The 19761-nt window shown below is 51.3% G+C and overlaps 1 protein-coding gene across 1 annotated transcript in view; it reads left to right on the forward strand.

Annotated features, from left to right (window-relative positions):
- The first annotated feature begins 17984 nt into the window (after positions 1-17984).
- The window catches only part of HGTX (HGTX homeodomain transcription factor), a 37312-nt gene continuing 35535 nt past the window's right edge, over positions 17985-19761 (forward strand). Inside the window, exon 1 of the mRNA XM_025303547.1 lies at positions 17985-19088. Coding sequence (XP_025159332.1) covers positions 18302-19088 — 787 coding nt within the window. The 5' untranslated portion in view covers positions 17985-18301. The remainder of the gene's footprint in view (positions 19089-19761) is intronic.

Here is a 19761-nt window from a genome sequence, read left to right on the forward strand (position 1 = left end):
TGTGTAGCGGATGTGGCGGGTAAGGCGAGCCGGGGCATACAAACCGCCGTGTAACGCACCAAATTGAGTGCTGAATCCCGGATTAAATCGGCGAGAGCGAAACAAGGGTATCGAGGGGATGACGGGGGAGGTTTCCCGGCGAGGCGAGGGACGTCCGTGAAACCGGGGCGAAGATGGGGGAAAATCCGCACCCGGAGCCCGCTAGTCTAAGTCCGCCCCCGCGCGCTCGCGCATACACACGCGTACACACCGTGCTAAAGCACACGCATCCCCTCCCTTTCCCTGCCCCGTTCCCGCGAACCGCCCTTCCGCCAGCACACTCTCGCTGGCTGGCGCAACTTGTAGATCTCACTAATTCTCCGATAGATCTCTGCCTCTATCCTGTCTCTACCCTCCCGCCGTCTGTCACGAGGAGGGAAGAGAAGACGCGGGTGTGGGAGTGCGTCTCGTGCGTAAGTGGATGCATTTTGCGCCGCGAAGCTAATGTATCGCGGAAACCGGGGCTTTCGCGCGATAAATCGCGCGCTGAGAGGTCGTTGCCGGAGAACGCTTCATCGTTGATATTTCCAAAGAATGACGCCGACCGTATCCTCGATGTGTGGCGACTCGATAAATTATCGTTTAACCGATTCTTCGTTTTTTTTCTTTTCGATTCGTACGTCGCGTTCGATCGAATTTCAAATCGTTCTCTCCCGAGGTTTATCCTTTCTCCGTTTTCTTTCTTATACCCCTGACATTCGAGCGATGGGAGTTAACGGCATGTCACTCGCGCGTATGATTTTGGATATTATAGAGGGGCGTGTCGAGATACGAAGAGTTTAAATAAGTTTCCGCCGGCATTATCCGTGTCCGGGCAGCCGCGGCTTGTAAAGTTTCTCGTTAAAGGCGAAATAGGTAGATTCCATTATAAACTTTAAGGCATGAATTTTCATTTAATTTCATCCTCGCGAGCGAGCGAGCGAGCTAGAGCAACTACCAGAAGGCTTCGATTTCCGATCCGAAACTTCGCGGCACGCTAATTATAATCGCGACATTCCGTTGACATTATCGCGCTTTCTTAAATGCGCGATTGGAAAAATAATAAGCTTCGTTACAAAACTCCGAGACAAAAGTATCGGTCTATATTAGTATAGACAATACTAAAAAACACGTAAAATAAAAATAGCTAAATGTGTCTCGACTGTAAAAATAACTTAAAAAATAAGTAACTCAATGAGACAACTCGGAGGAATCTTTCAGAGATCTCGGCTATTATATAAAACAACGTGAGAACCGGGGTGTTAAAGAAACAACTGGGGACCTTTAAACATGGCGTGGACTTGATCACAGTATTCTCGAAGAGGGACATCAATGCGAAACCACCGACGATGATCCGAAAGCTCAGCGAAGGGACTGCAGACTATTCACATAAAGAGAACGCGCTGCGCGTGTGTGTGTTTACGCTCGTGTATGTGTATATACAAGGTGTTCCGCTCCATCCGTGTTAAATATTAAAGACGAAATCTTTCGACGAAGCCAGGCTCAATTGTCCCGTAAAACGTGAAGAAAACACTATCGATGTTTAAGCAATTAGCGATTTACAGAAAGATTCTTCTACGAACTAAATCTCAGGAGGACAATTTTAATTTATAGACTCACGGAATGTTATTCTACCAAACTCACGGTTTGGTAGAATTTTTGAATTTGAATTTTTCGTGTTATGAGAAGAGATGGAATAAATGTAAAACACTGAAAGTTACGATAAGTGACGCGATCCTACGGGATATCCTTGTTGAAGGACGTATCATGGAAACTATCTCGTTGAAATGAAACAGGTCAGAAGCACGGGTGGCACAGGACACCGTGTATATCCGTGTACATTTACGCGAGGGATGAAAAGGCAGGAGCGACTGCTACCACATCACATCGCGCCGTAATAGTACAGCTCGGCGCGAGTGACTTTGCAGCGCGATTCAGGAGGGTAGCGGGGTCGAAAGGGGGTCGACGTAGAAAGGTAGAGCGCATATAATAGCCGGAGATCAAGAACTATAATAGACCGACGCGGCAATACGTGGCCGGGGCTACGTGCAGCGACTGACTTCGACTGACTGCTTATTTGTATTATGGTATTATAGAGGACAACCCTATATCCGGAAGGGGGAGGACCCCTGCTTTCGGGCCCCGCACTGCCGAGCGAGAGAGAGAGAGAGAGAGAGAGAGAGAGAGAGAGAGAGAGAGGAGAGAGAGAGAGAGAGAGAGAGAGAGAGAGAGAGAGAGAGAGAGAGAGAGCTGCCGGGGCCCGTGAGTTCGACCGAAAGTCACGAACCGTCGGGACGAGACGCCCATGCAGTTGACCTGCGCCGCCTAATTTGACGCTTTTGACTATTGTGTCGGGCGAGATAAAGAAAGAGGGAGGGAGGGGGGAGGGGCAGAGAAGGAGAAAGAGAGAAAGAGATACGCGTCTCTATGCGTGACTGAAAAAGTGCAGCGCGCGGCAATCGTTTGTCCGGCCCCGAGAAAGGCAGGATGCAGGGGTGAAAGAGCGGGCCCTTTCTCCCTCCTACACTCTTTCCTCTCCTCCCTTTTCCTCTCCGCTCCTCTGGCTGACAATGCGGGAGTCATTTCCTCTTCTCTCTATTCTTTCCCCCCCTCCCTCTCTTTCCTTCTCTCTCCACCTCGTGGCACGGTCTCGATCCGCGAGCCAGATTATTCGACACTTGGTTCTCCTTGGCCGAGCCACGAGAGTGAGAAAGAATGAGAGGGTGAGCGAACGCAATAAATCACACACGGGAATTCCCGGGCTGCCGTATATACACGATTTGTCGAGATCGTAATGAACCCGCAACCGACTATTTTGCCCGCGGTCCCGCCCAGAAGGCCCTGTCGCTCGCCGGATTCCTCGAGTGTACATCATATTTTGTAGTGGCCTCTGTGTCGCGCGAAGGGTTGCTCTCTCGCTCCGCCGCGCCGCAGGTTCGTTGGTTTAGGATTAATGAGAGCACGCTGCATACGCGTTCATACGTACGTACACGTGTATCCGTACATGTGAACAGTACAGGTGTGTCACCTAATTTATCGCGGCTCGGAGAAGGGCAGATCCGCGCTTGCGCGAGAATAAAACGACTAGCCATCCGGTCGCAATGATCGCCGAAATAAATGTTACGTTACGTCGCGAGCGCATTTTCACAGCGGCCTTCGCAGCGACGAAAAGGACGGTCATCAAATAATAGTAAAACATCCCCCAATCCGTGGAGAATGCATCACTGCAAGGACACCGCGTATAATTTTGCAGCTCTCCGTGACTCGACGCTTTTGTCAGCAAGAGAGAACAAAATTCTAGCTTGCTCAAATAATCCGCGCATGAAGGATGGCTCGTCGGTACACCCCGTGGCAACCCTCGAACGTGGCACCCTGCGCTGCTCCAAATCGCGCGCGAGCAGCGATCAGAGGCGTGTCGTGCGGGCTACACCAGCGGGCGAAGGACAGGCGGAGGAAATCGGCGCGACCGAGCTCTCGCTAATACGACGAGATTAGGTGCATCTGTTAGCCGCGCGAGGCGCATTGTGCCCGCTCGCGAGGAATCCGCCGTGGAACTTCACCGGGAAGGGCACCGATCACAATAATGATGTCGGTTTTCTACGCGGCCACCGCGCCGTACCGCACCGCGTTGAGCCGAGACGAGCCGAGACGAGCCGCAGCGCGCCGCACCGCACCGCACCGCACCATGGGCCATCCATCACCGACTGGTTATTATTTAAGCCGCAACGTGACGTCATAAATACGTCGTTAGGCGCGCGAGTCGTTGCGCTCGGGAACAATGTTGCTCGCGATGACATTGATGCATTAGGGCCCTGTCTTTATTCCGCGGCGTCGCCCGGAGTGCCCGCGCGCCGCGCGAGGAATTAGGGAATTAATAAACTGGATAAATAATAATAACGCCGGGGCTCGTCGCGCCGGCCGAGGGGATGCCGCCCGCGATGATAATAATTATAATTGATTCTGTATAAAAGCGGTATCGTGTCAGCCCGCGAGGAGAGAAGAGCGAATGAATTCCAGGTGTTTTCTCGCGAGGAAGGAACCGCATCTTCCTTGTCGCCTGCAGCCATCATTCCCAACATAATTCGGGTTTGAATTTCACCTTCGGGACAGAAAGCTTCCGAGCGCGCAATCGTTGTCGCGACACTGCTGGGTGATACAGCGGAACGTGTAAATGTTTCGCTAATATTGATTAATGGGAACTTTCCGCACAGGCGTCTTCATCTTCGATCTGCTTGTTCGAACGCGCGTCGACTCACACACACACGTGCGAGTGAAACTCGCGCGAGGGGGCAACGGCGAATTTGTTTAGGATCATTCGACCCAGTCGGGTGTCCCGACACACCCCCCGTCAGAAATCCGCGATATAAACAGCAGCGTGAGAAGAGTGGAGGCAGAGAATTTAAATATTCTCCCCGCCATAGCGCGAAGGGATGCTGCGGTGCGGGTGCGAGATTTGCTGCCGGATGGGTAGATAGCGATCGTACAGCTCGATTTAACGGCGTGAATTTTGTTTTTAAGTGGCGCAACCTACTGCCCGTCCCCTTGCTCCGGGTCCGTGCACAATGCTCGGTAATAACAGTAAAACATGGCGATACGATAGCGTCAGGCCGATCAGATAGCTCCAATTACTTCTATCTAAGCGGGCCATTACTAATTTGCCGTGCCGCGCGATTGTCGCGTCGCCGTCGATGCGATACTCCGCGGAACAACGATTGATATATAATTCGTGAATTTTTATTGGAAGCAAAGTTTTATTCTCAGATCGCTAATATTCTATATAATGTAGAAATAAACATATTAAATACGTCTTCATTGCGACGTATGATTTTCTTTTGAGATTCTACGAGGCCTCTTTGGATTTCGTAATTGGCGCGATCAGCAGGAATGGAAAAATTGTCCTTCCAAGTTAATCCCAAGTTAATTCTATCGAACTGAAGGACCAATGGAGGAGGAAAAACTCAAGATGCAACATTTCTCAAGTATTCTCGATAATTTCGTCAATAACTCGTGTTTATAATCTTGAGAGTCTTCCTTCGTTGATCCTTGACGTTCGAGGAAACTTGCAGGAATAATGTGGAACCAAAATTTTGGACTCGGATGGCATGGCGTCTCTCAAAAGAACCGACTATTCTCGCGCTCGTAGCAAGCCGGAAATGCACGGTGCATACATGATTAATAGCTTGCTTATCTTCACCGATTCCACCGACAGTCGCGGTGTCATCGAAGTCATCCTCGTCGCGCGCAGAATAAAACGAGTCGCGTCGCGCTTCGCGGCGAGTTCATTGTTGTTATTGTTGCGAGTTGTTGTTGTTTCTTTTTCCCTCTGACTAATTATCGCGCGAGCTATCTGTCCGAAGCTCTTCCATCCAGTTAATATAATCGATATCGACGAGGTATTAACCGTATTTTCGAGAAAAAGAAAGAGAGAGAGAGAGAGAGAGAGAGAGAGAGAGAGAGAGAGAGAGAGAGAGAGAGAACTTTTCCGCGTAGCGATCGCGCCAGTAGCGTATTCGCGCGACGAAGAATCCCCCGGATCACAAATGGTTACCTCCCTGCCACCGTATTCTACGGCAGTGTCCTATTAAACCATTTCATTGACCAAATTTAACGCTAATACTGTCCAAATACGACAGCCGCTTTTGTTGGGCGCCCTGAAAGGATCCGGTGCCCCGAACGAGAACGAGACCGAGGGGGATACAGCTGCTGCTGCTGCTGCTGCTGTTGCTGTTGCCGCTGCTGCTGCTGCTGCTGCTGCTGCTCGTCGGGCTAGTAAGGGCCGACAAACAGGCTTAAGTCAGTGTCCTTCCTCGGTCTATCAGTCATCGTGAGGGCACCGGAGAAAGCACCCGAGCGTTTTATATAGATCCATTCATATAGGATATATCTGGTGGCCGGTGGCGACACGCACGCCGCTGGAAGTCTCGCTTCTTTTACACCTAAATTCCGACGACACGATAAGCTTCATGATTCGACGTTACGCAAAGAACCGCGAGAAAGGGTTGCGATCGCGAACGCGAACGCGACGGAGTTGACGATCAATTGAGACTACGTAGACTGTGCGAGCCACGCTCGTATGTGCAGACTAGGGATATTCATTTTAATAATTAATCTAGTAATTACAAGGCTTATTCTTATCACTTCTTGGTGACTGATCAATTATTTACAAAACTCTTAGTCTTATCTTCTTCATCAACTTCTACTTATGAGTTATGTATTATATAAACGATATTTTCCCCCTGAATGTCCTATCTGGTCAAGATTTTTTCAACTGTTTATACATGTTATTGGCCGCGTTCAGCAGACAAAGCTGTTTATTAAGCACTTAGTGATTATTAACTATGATTGGAGTATTCTTTTAGATCTTTAACGAATCCAAGGGAATGAACCAATCAGGAGCGATAATCAGCTAAGCGCTTAGTAAACAGCTATTTCTGCTGAACGCGGCCATTGATTAAAAAATAAAAGCTTTGCCCACAGACTATCAAACGTGTCTCACTTTGAGATACGCAATTTATTTATACGGGCACCCTTGATAAAGTAACTTCCTGCGCTTTCATGCTCAAACAGAGGCGAAGTCTGTTGAATAAAAAGGGACGCGGGCTCTGCTCTCTTCCATTGGCGTCTTTGCGCCCAACGAAACCGCCGGAAAAAATAGCTCGGAGACGGCAGGGACGCGATCGCGCGCATGTTAATATCCCGAAAATAGATACGCCACGATTATCTGTTAATGCCGGAATGATGCGAATATCGGTGCCGCTAAACCGGCTGACAAATCGCAAATCGATCTGCATAACTCGGATACGCACGGCCTCTGCGTCGGCTGATTTGACGCGAGCCGGATGATTAATACGGCCGCGCGTTATCCCGAGCCAGGTTTTAATATCCCGTACGTCGGGAAATTCAAATAATTCCGACGCGGATGTAGTTATGGCGTTTGATCGTAAAAACGACGTCCCGGCGATCCATGCGCGCCGCGTCGTGTGTTTTGTGCGCGTCGCGCGATGTATACGATACCGCCCCGTTCGCGTAATATATGCGTTTCGATCTTTTATGGCGGATCGTATAAGTGTTTTACAGCCGTGGATATAAAGTGGGCTTAGGAAAGAAGCACTGATCACCGGAAGGCCATTAATGGCGCTACGATGTTGTGGAGCGCCGATTACTCGATCTCCAGTATAGACGTCCGATTACCGGAATGTGTTTTTCTTTCTCCTCTCAACTTCTCTCTCTCTCTCTCTCTCTCTCTCTCTCTCTCTTTCATTCTTTTTTTCGTACAGCCGATATTATTTCCACGACTACGCGAAAGATATGGTGCTCTCGGCGCGGCATGATTCTTTCGAATTCGCAACGAACGGACGAATCGTCGCCGCGGTTGAGACGTGCTTCGTTTCTGCGAGAAATCGCGAGAAAAACGCGCAGCGCGAGCATTCACCCGATCAATTGGATGTGACGTCGCGATTCGCAAAACCGACCCGCCTCTCCGCGAGCGAATCGATAGCAACGATTGACGGATCGCACTTAAAATTCAGTAGCTATTAGCCCGCGTAATAATCCGTATGTTAATTGCGTACATTAATTGTTTACTCGTTGCAGTAAGGGCAACAAACGCAAATAGTTAACTACATTAATTCCGCCAGTTAGTAATTAGACTAATTATGTACAATTATGCGAAAGGCGAGTTTGGCAAGCAAATACGCGCGCACACACACACACACACATACACACACACACACACAGAGACACACGCACGCAAGAAACATACGCGTAGGCACGTTCGCGGGAAATTTACGCGAACGAGAACTCCTCGAACGTTTTCTTCTTCTTTTCTCTCCCTCTCTCTCTCTCTCTCTCCCTCCCTCTCTCTTTCGCGGAGGTTCCTCGCGCAATAAGCGCGATAAATTTATTATTGACGCGCACGCGCGAGCGGATAATTTTGCGAGCGACGTGCGAAACGTTACTATATAATACCATAAAACGGTCGCAATATCGATGTTAACTTACTGTGCAGCCGGCGCGCGTTGTTTATAATGAAAACATGATGCCAACGATCTCAATTCGAATTTCATTAAAATATTATTCGGCGGATCGCTCGCTCGCTTGCTCTCTTGCTCGCTCGCTCACTCGCTCGAGCGCGCTATAATACGTTTTTAAAGGAGGATGTACGGCTGTTAGGGCCTTACCTCTCCGCTACCACCAACATCTCCTCCTCCTCCTCCTCCTCCTCCTCCTCCTCCTCTTCCTGATTCTGCTCCTGCGAAGGATACGCTCGACCGTTCAAAGCGACCGAGCAACGGAGCCTCGCTCATTAATCGGTGAGGGGACCGCGAATATTATCGCGAAATGATGAAGCGTCGCTAATAGGCGTTTCAGTATTCCTGAAGACGCATTGATTTCGCTGATTCACACACTCGTCCCGCGGTCTATACCATCGTCATCCCCGTGGGTCTCTCTCTCTCTCCTCCTCTCTTCATTTTCCTCCCGCCCCTCCCTGCTTTCTGCTCGTCAGCATAATCGTCATAATCGACCGCCGCTGGACTAGCATTTATAAATGTCTGCACAACAATGTGACGAAATGTAAAACTACTCGCTGCTACGAGAGACAGAGTCAGAGTGAATGAGAGAGAGAGAGAGAGAGAGAGAGAGAGAGAGAGAGAGAGAGAGAGAGAGAGAGAGAGAGAGAGAGAGAGAGGAGAGAGAGAGGAGGGGGGGGGGAGAGAGGAGAGAGAGAGAGAGAGAGAGAGAGAGAGAGAGAGAGAGAGAGAGAGAGAAGGAGAAAAATAGAGAGGCGACTCAAGGTGTGAGCGAATAGAAAGACAGCTCCGGCTTCCTGCTATCGCATCCTTCGCCTAATCCTTTGAAGTCGAGAGGGCTCCACTCGGGCTAAATCCTGGGATAGGACTCGGTCGCGCCGTTGTGTCGGATTCATGGGGCCCGTGGCCGCCCCGTTTTGTCCGCATTGTAAAATATGAGCTTTTTACCGGGAGAACGCGGTCGAATTATTTCACGACGAACGGTGTCCTGGCAGAAGACGGATCATGCACCGTGTTGATTTCCGACGAACGTTAATCGTTCCGCGCGCACCGCGGCGCGGCGGCGAGGATCCTCGCGCGTTCATCATCATCGCCGAGGTGTTTTCTATCGGGGAATATCGCGCGAGGTGTTTCACGCCTGGTAGCTGATACACGTCCATTGATATTCACGACGCGAATGTAGCCCGGTCGAAATTTATCTTAATTAAAGGATAAGGGAGAACGTTTAATTGCTCGGGTCGAGACGTAACGTCCGAACTAAACGCGCGTTTCGGACCGTTGCGGTTCAAGTTACGCTCGCCGTATCTCGCGTACCAGCCGGTCCATGTTAATTTCGCAGAAATCCCTATGACGTTGAATGGATCTTCTCATTTTCCAATTAGCGCGACCGTCTTCACACCCGACACGCGTTGTCTCGTAATATTTGTGAAGGTCCATCCTCCGCCGCGCCGTGTTAACCGTTTTGCGCGTTTTCGCGAGCTCCTCCGTCTTATTATTCGCCGTCTACGGCGCGATGAATTATGACGCTTACGCGATGCAACCCCCGCAGGAGGTGGCCTCAAGGTAGCTCGTTGACGACATCGCCGCGTGCGAAGTCGCACGAGGGCGCGATATCCACGTCGCGGGCGAAAATTTTAATTAAACTCGCGAAGCTTCCCGGCCACGCGTATCAAAGGACCTCGTCGCTCCATCCTCGACGCATCCACGCGGCGCGAGGCCCGCGAGAGCGTGTTCGTGGTGGCTGCTACACCCCGAAGTCGACCGTCGTCTTTACGACGCAATCGATCGATCGATCGATCGATATAATGTAGGGTCAGAAATAAAACAATATTGGCCATATGCAGCCGAGCTGTAAAAGGCGATTCCGGCAACGCGGCGGCGACGACGACGACGACGGCGGTGGTGGCGGGCCGGTGCAAAAAGCATCGGGGTGATTACCGCGGAGGGATGAATAAGGGAATAACTGGCGCGCACGGGCCCGCCATGATACGGATTATCCACGGGCGAGCGATCGACTCTGCACGCCTAATATAATGCAATCATCGGCGTGTGACGAGTCGCACAATGCCGCTCCGGGGCCCGGTGTCCGCGCGAAATGACTTCTTCACTAACAGCCAACAAGCTCACTAACTGCAGCCTCCCTTTCGCCCCGCGCGTAAGGGAGCCCGGCGATCCTTTCTCTCTCCCCCCCCCCCGCGCTCTCTCTTCCTCTTTTGCTCTCTCGCGCTCTCTCCGCTCTTCACCTGCCTGCCCTTCGCTTCATTGCGTCATTAATAAGAGCCGATGTTCCGTAAAATTAGGTCACACTTACCAAAGCCGCCCCCCGAGACGTAGACGAGACGCCGTTCGACGCCCCATTTGCCGTCGCCGGTTCCATGGAAGCGGGCGGAAGGAAGTGCCTGTCGAAAGATACGTGTATATTATAGCGTGTGTATGTGTAATACGTATACGTGTATGCGCGCGCGTTGTATTTCGCGTGGAAGGACTTGCACATTGTGTACGCCGTCAAATGCGTGTCGCTACGCGCTAGATGAGGCGGGACGAAATTCATGTCGAACGGTGAATTGACGCGTGGACAACGATAAAAGGAGCGGATATTCGGGCTCGGACTCGGCCGAGGTGGATTTCGTCGCGGCTAACGGCCTCTGTGCTTTCATCGGTGCCCACGTGTTAATTTGCGCGAGGAAAAACGCGCGCGGCGATTCCGCGCCATTTGTCACCACGGCCGCTATTTCGCCGCTATGGCGCGCTATATCGTGTACGCCCGGTGTACTCATTGTATCTCAAAGCGATTGTTCAAGGAAAAATGTCTCGCGTTTTATTATTATAAGATTTATGGTACTGCACGATTATCTACACTGTAAGAAATGATGTGTTAAATTCAATATATTTCATGTGTCTCAAATCATCCACTCTCATTTATGTGTTAATTTAACATACAGCAAATATGTTAAAAAATAACACACATAACATGTAAAAAATTAACACAAAAATTTAACATTTGAATGCCGTCAAGAATCACAGTTTTGTATTAAATCGACATACAATGAATGTTACTTCAACATTTGGAAAAAATAATGATCTATGATTTAATGAAATGAAAATGTTAGATTGACATAATCTATGTGTTAAAAATCCAATCTTCACGTATCAGAAATGTTAACATTATACATTTAACACAAAATAACTGTTATAATGAGGAAAGTGACACATTTTAGGTGTTGACTTCAACATATAAAATATATCATAGCAAGAATTCATGCATTTACATACAAATTGTGTTATTTTAATACTTGGAAATGTCATTTTGACACTTGAAAATAGATAATCTTAATTTAACACAAGAAAGTCTAGGTAACACAACAACGATATGTTAAATTAACACACGACTGTGTGTAAAAAATTTAACACAAAACTTTCTACACACAAATAATTTTAACAAAAATACGAAATGTTTTTAACTGTGTAGCTTAATCGACGCGATAAATATCTCTCTCCGTCAGTGTTTCCGTTCTCGTCCCCTTTTCTTTTCCAAAGAGCCACGCGAAAGATTTTCCATCTACGGTAGTTTTAATTAAATCCGCAAGAGTTAAATTAAATTACCCCGTGCCAAGTTCCCAACGTTATCGGGAGTGCGTGCGTGCGTGCGTGCGTACACACGCGGACGCGATAGCAAAGCAGGACTCAAGCACTCGGGCGCCTCTCAAACTGCCATCCGAAAGCGATTCGCGAGATAATAATCGCGATTCGATGCAGAGGCGGGAGGAAAAAAATTCGCGTTTGATTCGCGAGAGGGACTCGGTCTCGTATCGCGTGTGCGCGCACGCACTCACGCATACGATCCGCGTCCGGGATACTTGTTTCGGAAAGTTGGACGGGAACGTATTATGCCGAGGGCCGAGGGGGACGCCAAAAAAGTTTCGTGTCCTCCGTGGAGAGTTACGTGGCGAAACGGCGAAACGACGTCGCGAACTTCTTTCGATGCGTCTCGGATTCGAATCCATACGGTGTGATCATGCGACGCGCGGCCGTGCCGCGAATACGAATTAGCGCCGGCGCGACGGAAACGGCCGAGGAAGAGAGAGAGAGAGAGAGAAAGAGAGAGAGAGAGAGAGAGAGAGAGAGAGAGAGAGAGAGAGAGAGAGAGAGAGAGAAAGCGAGAGAGAGAAAGATAGAGCGCAGGAGAGAGGGAGAGAAAACCGACACGAAGAGGAGTTTCCAGTAGGCCGCTTCTTCCTCCCGCAGCGTGTACCTTCGCGCAATGTTCCTCCGCGTGCGGATGAAGATTTTCGGCGGATGCCGTTCGGCGGGCGTGCAAACGGACTGCTAATTCCGCGTTTACGGGGGTGCCGACGAGGGTGAGAGACGTGCAGGCAAGAAGTGCGACAGCTTCTTAACTCCCTGTCCGGGCAAGCTGTGTTTTTCTCCGATCGCGAGCAGAGAGAGAGAGAGAGAGAGAGAGAGAGAGAGAGAGAGAGAGAGAGAGAGAGAGAGAGAGAGAGAGAGAGAAGGGAGGAAGGGAGGAAGGAAGGGAAAAGGAGGATCTCGCAAGCCGGAACAAGAATTTAATGAAAACGTTTAAATCCGCGACGTGTCTCGCGCCGCGTCTCGTCGAGAATAACAAGAGAAAACGCGAAACACGCGCTTACATACTTCGCCATTTCTTCAGGCGGGCGTTGTCTATTACCGCCAAGTCGGATTTTCCAGAGCATATTCTGCCCGCGCTGAATGTGACCGTTGTGCGATACTTCGTGCGAGTCGAAGGATAACAATATATGCAGGATGATCTGTTTTCCGAAGCGACGACGGTTCGACGATCTGTTAATCCGACTTCAAGTTCCTCCGCCTGCGTATTCTTCACGGTCGATTTTTCACACGATCGGGTAAATGTTCGCTCCTCCCCCCGTCTCTCCCTCTCTCTCTCTCTCTCTCTCTCTCTCTCTCTCTCTCTCTCTCGCCTGTAATCGAGACTAATCTTCCGATAAATTAACCCATCGTCACGCATTAGAGCGGCCGCGACAGCTGATACACGCGCGTAAAACCCCAAACGACGTCGATCGCGAAGAGTCCTGCAGGCGGTCGCCGGTAAATACCCAATTAATTCGGCGCCGCCGAATTACCGGTTTTCGGCGCGTTATTGTCAGTTAATCACTACGATGAAGCTCGACACACATCCGAGCGTGTAATTTGCGCGATTTTATGGGACACTTTGGTCTCTGCATAATAATTCCACCCTAAACCGTAGGGATAACGGAAGAGAGACCTCCGGCGGAAGGGGATCGCGTCCACGGGGGTTAGGAAAGAGAGGCAGAGTGGTCCTACCGACGCGACCGGGGGTAGAGCTAAGGGCTGGGCCCGGGATACAAGCAATCGAAATTGTATAGCGACTTTCGGCCGAAAGGGAACGAGATAATGGGCGTAGTTTTTAACGACAAATTTATGTCCCGTGCACGCGTTGCGTCTCGAAGCGCGATTATGCGAGGTGTCAAAAGCGTGCGAGACTGTTTGGCCTACCGGGAACGCCTACGGAGAATATTCGGCTGTGTGCTCGCTCGCGGCACGAGCGACCAAAGTGCCGGAATAATGATGATTATACGGCGATAATAATTCACATCGCCGCGCTTTGGGATTACACGCGCTCGTCGAGCGATACAACGTCCAACGTGTTTACTCGCGCTCATCTCATCGCGATTGTCGCGTCTTGCGTCGCTCGTGCGACCTCACGTCGTATTTTCACAGTTTGATAAAGCGCGAGGTGCATTTTCGATAGAGATACGCGCTTGCCGTAGCAATGATACGCCGGCAATGATACGCCGCGCAACTTAATACATTGCGGCCGCATACGGCGGCATATGGCGTGTTTTATTGAGCTTATCGACCCTGACAAATTATACGAAATAATCCCACGAGAGTCTGTTTAAATAAGAACGCTTTTATTGCCACTCGATTGGCAGGGTGGATATCGGCCGCGTCGAACGTGCCGCTTCGAAAGACTGCGCTCGTAATCTTTCGCGCGACTTGCTCGATTTATAGAAAAAAGGGGGAGAGAAACGAGAAGGACACCAAAAAGGAAAATTTTGCAAAATATAAGGACGTCTTCACTAGCGTTGGGAAATGCAAAGGGTATGATAAACATTGCGATAACGAACGGTAAGAAATAAAAATGTAGCGCTCGAAGTATCGCGCGGGCGATCTTCAATTCGGGGAGGGAAAAAATCCATTCCAGCGTCCAAGTGGAGGATTTTTATTACGCGTCGTTACGCGTATCTGTGGAATACAAGGAGTGTATGTGTTTGTGTGTGTTATGTTCGTTGGGAAAATAATGTTCCTCGCCGTCGTCGGGGCGATCCGTTGCATGGCGTAACGAAAGATCGCGCTGGCTAAAATCGAATACCGGATCTTCCGCGAGGAGCACGCGTGACCAGGAACGCGAGAACACGAGTGGGAAGAGTGCCCGACAAAAATAATACGCGCCGTAAAGCATCCGGCGATGGGAATCAATACGTGCTGACTGCCCTCCGCGTTTTACATAATTTTCGTGGAGCGCGTCCTGCGAGAGCGCGAGACGAAAAAAGGGACGACGTGAATTCCTCTTCCGTCCGCCCCTGCAACGTCGCTTCTCCGTGAAAAGAACCGATTCCCTCGCTTTCGCTCTCTTTCTCCTTCTCTCCCTCCTTCTCTCTCTCTCTCTCTCTCTCTCTCTCTCTCTCTCTCTCTCTCTCTCTCTCTCTCTCTCTTTCTCTTTTTCCCTCCTCTCTTCAGGGTCAAATAAAATAGATTTAAATCCCGCTCGGTCTTCCCGCCAGAGAATACCAGGCCGTTCCCCGACCGGTCCTTTCCATTTTACGTCCGCGTCCCTCAAAAAATGTATGAATCGACGCGGTAATTAAATAAAGAGCACACGGGAGATAGGTATCTCGCGTGAAAATAATAACATGACTTGCGTGATGTAGGTCTTTCAAGATGTTCTCTTGCGCAAATCATCGCGTTACGAATATTCTATGTTTTGCACAAGTGCTAAGATGGAAGCTGAGAAACACGACAATTGATGTCGATGTGTATTATATTTTTCTAATTGTTCAAGCGCAAAGACTCTTTTTTCCCGGAATCAGGTAGAGAGAGATTAAATTTCAGCATTGAAAACGGGTGACAAGATACTCTCAGGGAGAAATGGCTTGCAGTTTCCCTATCCCGTAAGTTATTAATGCGACTATGATTGATACGATGCAGCGCGAGTATCGGCAACTGTGCTGCTTGCCGGCTATTATTGCGACATGCTGTTTCAATAATACCCATTATTGTTTCATTATTAATAATACGCACGTATTTGAACGTGGTAATGATGACACTCTGTATAAGCTTATTTCGAGCCTTCATCATAATCGGCCGGCATTAGCATAATTACTCTTAAACGATCGATCTCGGCACGCGCGCATTTAACGATGCAAGTATCGCGCGTTCGAACATATACCGGGTCGTCCAAAGTGTCACGCCAATAACGCGAATCCTCGATTCTTCGCGACAGGATATCGCCGAATATTACAGAGTGCCGGACTGCCCCCTTGCTTCTAAAATTACTGCATGTTAACATTATTATGCAACTAAAAGATTCCTCAAGTTGGACATTGCGGAATTGTAGTGAAATTTTTTATTAAATTTTACTCCATATATATATATACTCGGGAGAGAACAGTCCTCGAGAGCTGTAGCGCACCCAGTTACCTACGGTTAAAGCGCGAAGCCAACGCGAATTTATATTCACGAGGTAGGCGAGACCGAGGAACTTACTTGGAGTTTAAAAATGTTTAGCTCACACGCCAAGCGCGGGGTGAAATTTGCGAGGAATTTGTTTAAGGGTTGAAAACGGTCTCGCACGAGCGCACGCGCGCGCGTGCAACAGAAAGAGAGAAAGAGAAAGGGGCGCTCTTTTTCGAACGGGCACGTGCACGGTAGGGAGAAACAGACAGAGAGAGGGAGGAAAGTAGGAAAGGCGACAGAGCAGCCCGCCTACGCGGCGCTTAATGACCGACAGCGCGAAGTGCAGTCGACCGACCGCCGTAAATTATCCATACGGTCGAAGGCGAGTCTAAAACGCGGATCCAATAGACGAGCGAGCGAGTGAGCGACCGGAAGCGCGGCCGACATTACATTGGTCGGCTGCCAGCCGGAGAGAGCCGGCGAGAGTTCATCCGACATTAGTTACGTCAGTAACTTTGCGCGCCGCGGCGATGGTTCATCGGGATAAAGTAACCGAATTCTCGTTGACACGTGCATCGGCATACGTATATAGTAGGCGAGGAGCAGGTCAAATGGACCATCGACAGCAAATAACTCGATTTGCTCTGTCTACGCGTACTTGACTGGCTGGAAGGCCGCGCTGAGTGGTGGTGGAGGTCGAGCGGGTTGGATGGATGCAGCGACACAGAGACTAACAGGGAGCGAGAGCGAGAGCGAGAGCGAGAGAGAGAGAGAGAGAGAGAGAGAGAGAGAGAGAGAGAGAGAGAGAGAGAGAGAGAGAGAGAGAGAGAGAGAGAGAAAGAGAAAGAGAGAATAAGCGAGAAGGGGGAGAGGATGGGTATGGTAGATGGGGTGGATGGGTAGGTAGCGAGTGAAGGAACGACGGAAGGAAGGAAGGAAGGAAGGAAGGAAGGAACGAAGGAAGCAAGTTATCGAGACAGTAGTGTCACCGTAGTCGTGCAGAGGTGCCCAGTCGTCGAGCACACTAGAGAACCAGTCTCAGCCAAGAGAGGTTCAGTCAGCGAGCCAGCCAACCAGCCTGCCTGCCAGCCAGCCAGCCAGCCAGCCAGCCAGCCAGCCAGCCAGCCAGCCAGGCAGGCAGCGAGCATACGAACGAACGAGCGAGCGAGCGAGCGAGCGAGCGAGCGAGCGAGCGAGCGAACGAGTGAGCGAGCGAACCAGCAAGTTCTTGTTTTATTCAGTCGGGATCATAAATTACGAATTTAAACACACAATGAAAGACGCTTAACAAGAAGCTAACGCGAGATTGAGAGGCCCCGCCCGGAACACCTCTCCTTCCGCTAAAATACCACCAGGTCGACCAATCCGGAGGCAGTACCGCCCCTGGGTAGTCAACCGACCCACGGACAACACGCCAATCCATTCGCGTCGAGGGCCGAGCTATCTCCCCTAACGCGGAAACGCGCGCGCGAGGACGAGGGCAAGGACGAAGGCACGGGAGAGAGACTCGATCTCCCGCCGGAGAGAGAGTGCGCGCCCGATGCACCCCGCTCGTACACCATTTGGCTGACGCGACGCGAGTCACTCGCCGAGCTCCCGTATCGTCGTCGCGGCACGTACTTCCTGGTCTCGCGCGCGCGCGCGCGTCCACCGTCCACGTAGCCGCGGGCGACCATCGGCATCATCGGTCCGCGAGCACGATTCCCCGACCGCGTTTACTGTTCTCCATGTCATCGCGCGGACCCGGTGAACCGACCGTCCACAACGACTGTGCGCGCCGACGACTACGCTTCTCTCGCTGATCGATCGCCACCGGCAACCCGGAACGTCGTGCCTCGGTCGCAGCCGGTCGCGCGTAAACGACGCGTCGTGCGCTCACACGAAATCATGGGGAACAGTGACTGACTCGAGGTGGAGACACGCGAAACGAGAGGAACGAACGGAAACACCGGCTACGGGAGGCAGTGCGTGCGCGGAGAGGGAAAGAAAGAGAGAGAGCGAGAGAGCGAGAGAGAGAGAGAGAGAGAGAGAGAGAGAGAGAACAGCGAGAAAGGGAAACCTACCCTCGAGGGGGGAATAGTGGCAGTCGCGATCGCGTTCACGGTGAGTGTCGGACGTGTCTACTACTACTACTACTCTACTACTACTACCACTACTACTACTACTACTACTACTACTACTACTACTACTACTACTACTACTACTACTACTACTACTACTACTACTACTACTACACCTGTGTGGTCGGTACAGTGTGTCTATCCGGAGGAGGGAATCGTTGCTTGTTGAGACCGAGGGAAACGCGCGCAGTGAGACCGTAGCGTAACCGTCACCGCGTCACAAACAACAACAGCACCTGGACACCTTCTGCAGCGTGCCGACGCGGCACCGATCGCGCGACCAGCGTTTCCTCCTGCGGCGCCGGAGAGTCCTCGGGGATCAGCCCCGCGCGAGGACTCCGCGGCTCCAGCCGGATCGCGCCAGCGCTCATCCCGGCACGCAGCTAAGCACCGGCTAAAATTTTTCGCTCACTACCGAATTATGCGTGGTGCGAGATGGTGTGTTCTCTGACCAGCGGCAAGGCCTGCGCCGACAGCGGAGACCCGTGCCCGGACCCGCCATCGCGCTCCACGCCGGAGACCGGACTCGAGATCGCCGAGAACATGTCGTCGTCGCTCAGCGACGCGCACCGACGCAACAACAATCACCTGGAGGGTGACCGCAGCTCGTCCGCGGGCTCCTCCCTGGGCTCGTGCTCGCCGCCGCCTGCCACGAGCCACTCGCCGCCGCCGCCGCGGCCACCCTGGCTGCACGACTTCCACGCGGCGGCCGCGCCCCATGTTCTGCAGTTTCTCAATCTGAGTGCCGCCGGCGGGGGCATGCTCGGCAGCCAGCCGCTGGCAGCGCTGCACTCCATGGCAGAAAGGAGTCATCAGCAGCAGCAACAGCAGCAGCAGCACCAACACCAGCAGCAGCAGCAACAGCAGCAGCAGCAGCAGCAGCAACAACAGCAGCAGCAGCAGCAGCCGCCGCCGCATCAGCAGCATCATCCGCCGCATCAGCAGCAACAGGGCATTCAACTGCCGCGCATCACCGTGCCGCTGTCTACCATCACGCAAGGCCAATCGTCGCCAACCGGCAGCGGCAAGCACAGCCCGGCAACCTCCATCACCTCCGTCGGTAGCAACCCCCACGGAATCGACACGATACTCTCGAGACCGGCGGCGGCCCACCCCCAGGCACCGGTACCGCCGTCGCACGCGGCTCTACCGCCGACCCCGCATCCCCAGCACATGGCGGCGCCGCGATATGCCATGCACGCCGGTTTCACGGCGTCCTCGGGTGCGTACGATAACTTCTAAGCACGACAGGTTCGAATCACGTAGCGCGAATCACCCACACGACGCGGCGTCCGAGGTCTGCGCGATCAGTGAACCACTGGACCACCCGGCCGAGGCATTGGGTCCGACTTGGCAGATTCAAGCTCAACCCTCGAGTCGGGGGGATATTTTTTACGTTGGTTTATCCGCGACTGAGGCAGTGAGAAATTCGAGGGATGTTCGCCGGATCGCCGCTATCGGGGAAATTTCAATTCGATCGCGTGTTGGACTGAGACAACTTGGGTGGGGAAGGGGGTTGATTTTTGCCGAAAGAGGGTGGACTTCTGCTGCCCAGTGAGAAGGTCGATTTTTGTCGGATTGTGCGAAACCAGAGCCGTTACGGCTCGTACTTGTTTGTCGCTGGATATCGTCGTGTTGTCAATTGGAATATCAATCGACTGTGTCTCATTGAACAATAAACAATTTCTAATTTCTAACAAACAATCAGAGTGTCGAGCGAGATTTGTCCCCTCACGAGAAGTAACGTAGATTATCTATACCTCGCGAGCGCGAGGGTCCCCGGTGGAAATATTGTTAAAGGGTACTTGGCGCGTACGCGGTGTCGGGAGATTAACGTCACGAGTTATTATTGATGCCGGCAGATATTAGTAACATCTGTAACGGTAACAATTCGC

Source organism: Harpegnathos saltator, unplaced genomic scaffold (genome assembly GCF_003227715.2).
Source record: "Harpegnathos saltator strain DR-91 unplaced genomic scaffold, Hsal_v8.6 scaffold117, whole genome shotgun sequence".
NCBI lineage: Eukaryota > Metazoa > Arthropoda > Insecta > Hymenoptera > Formicidae > Harpegnathos > Harpegnathos saltator.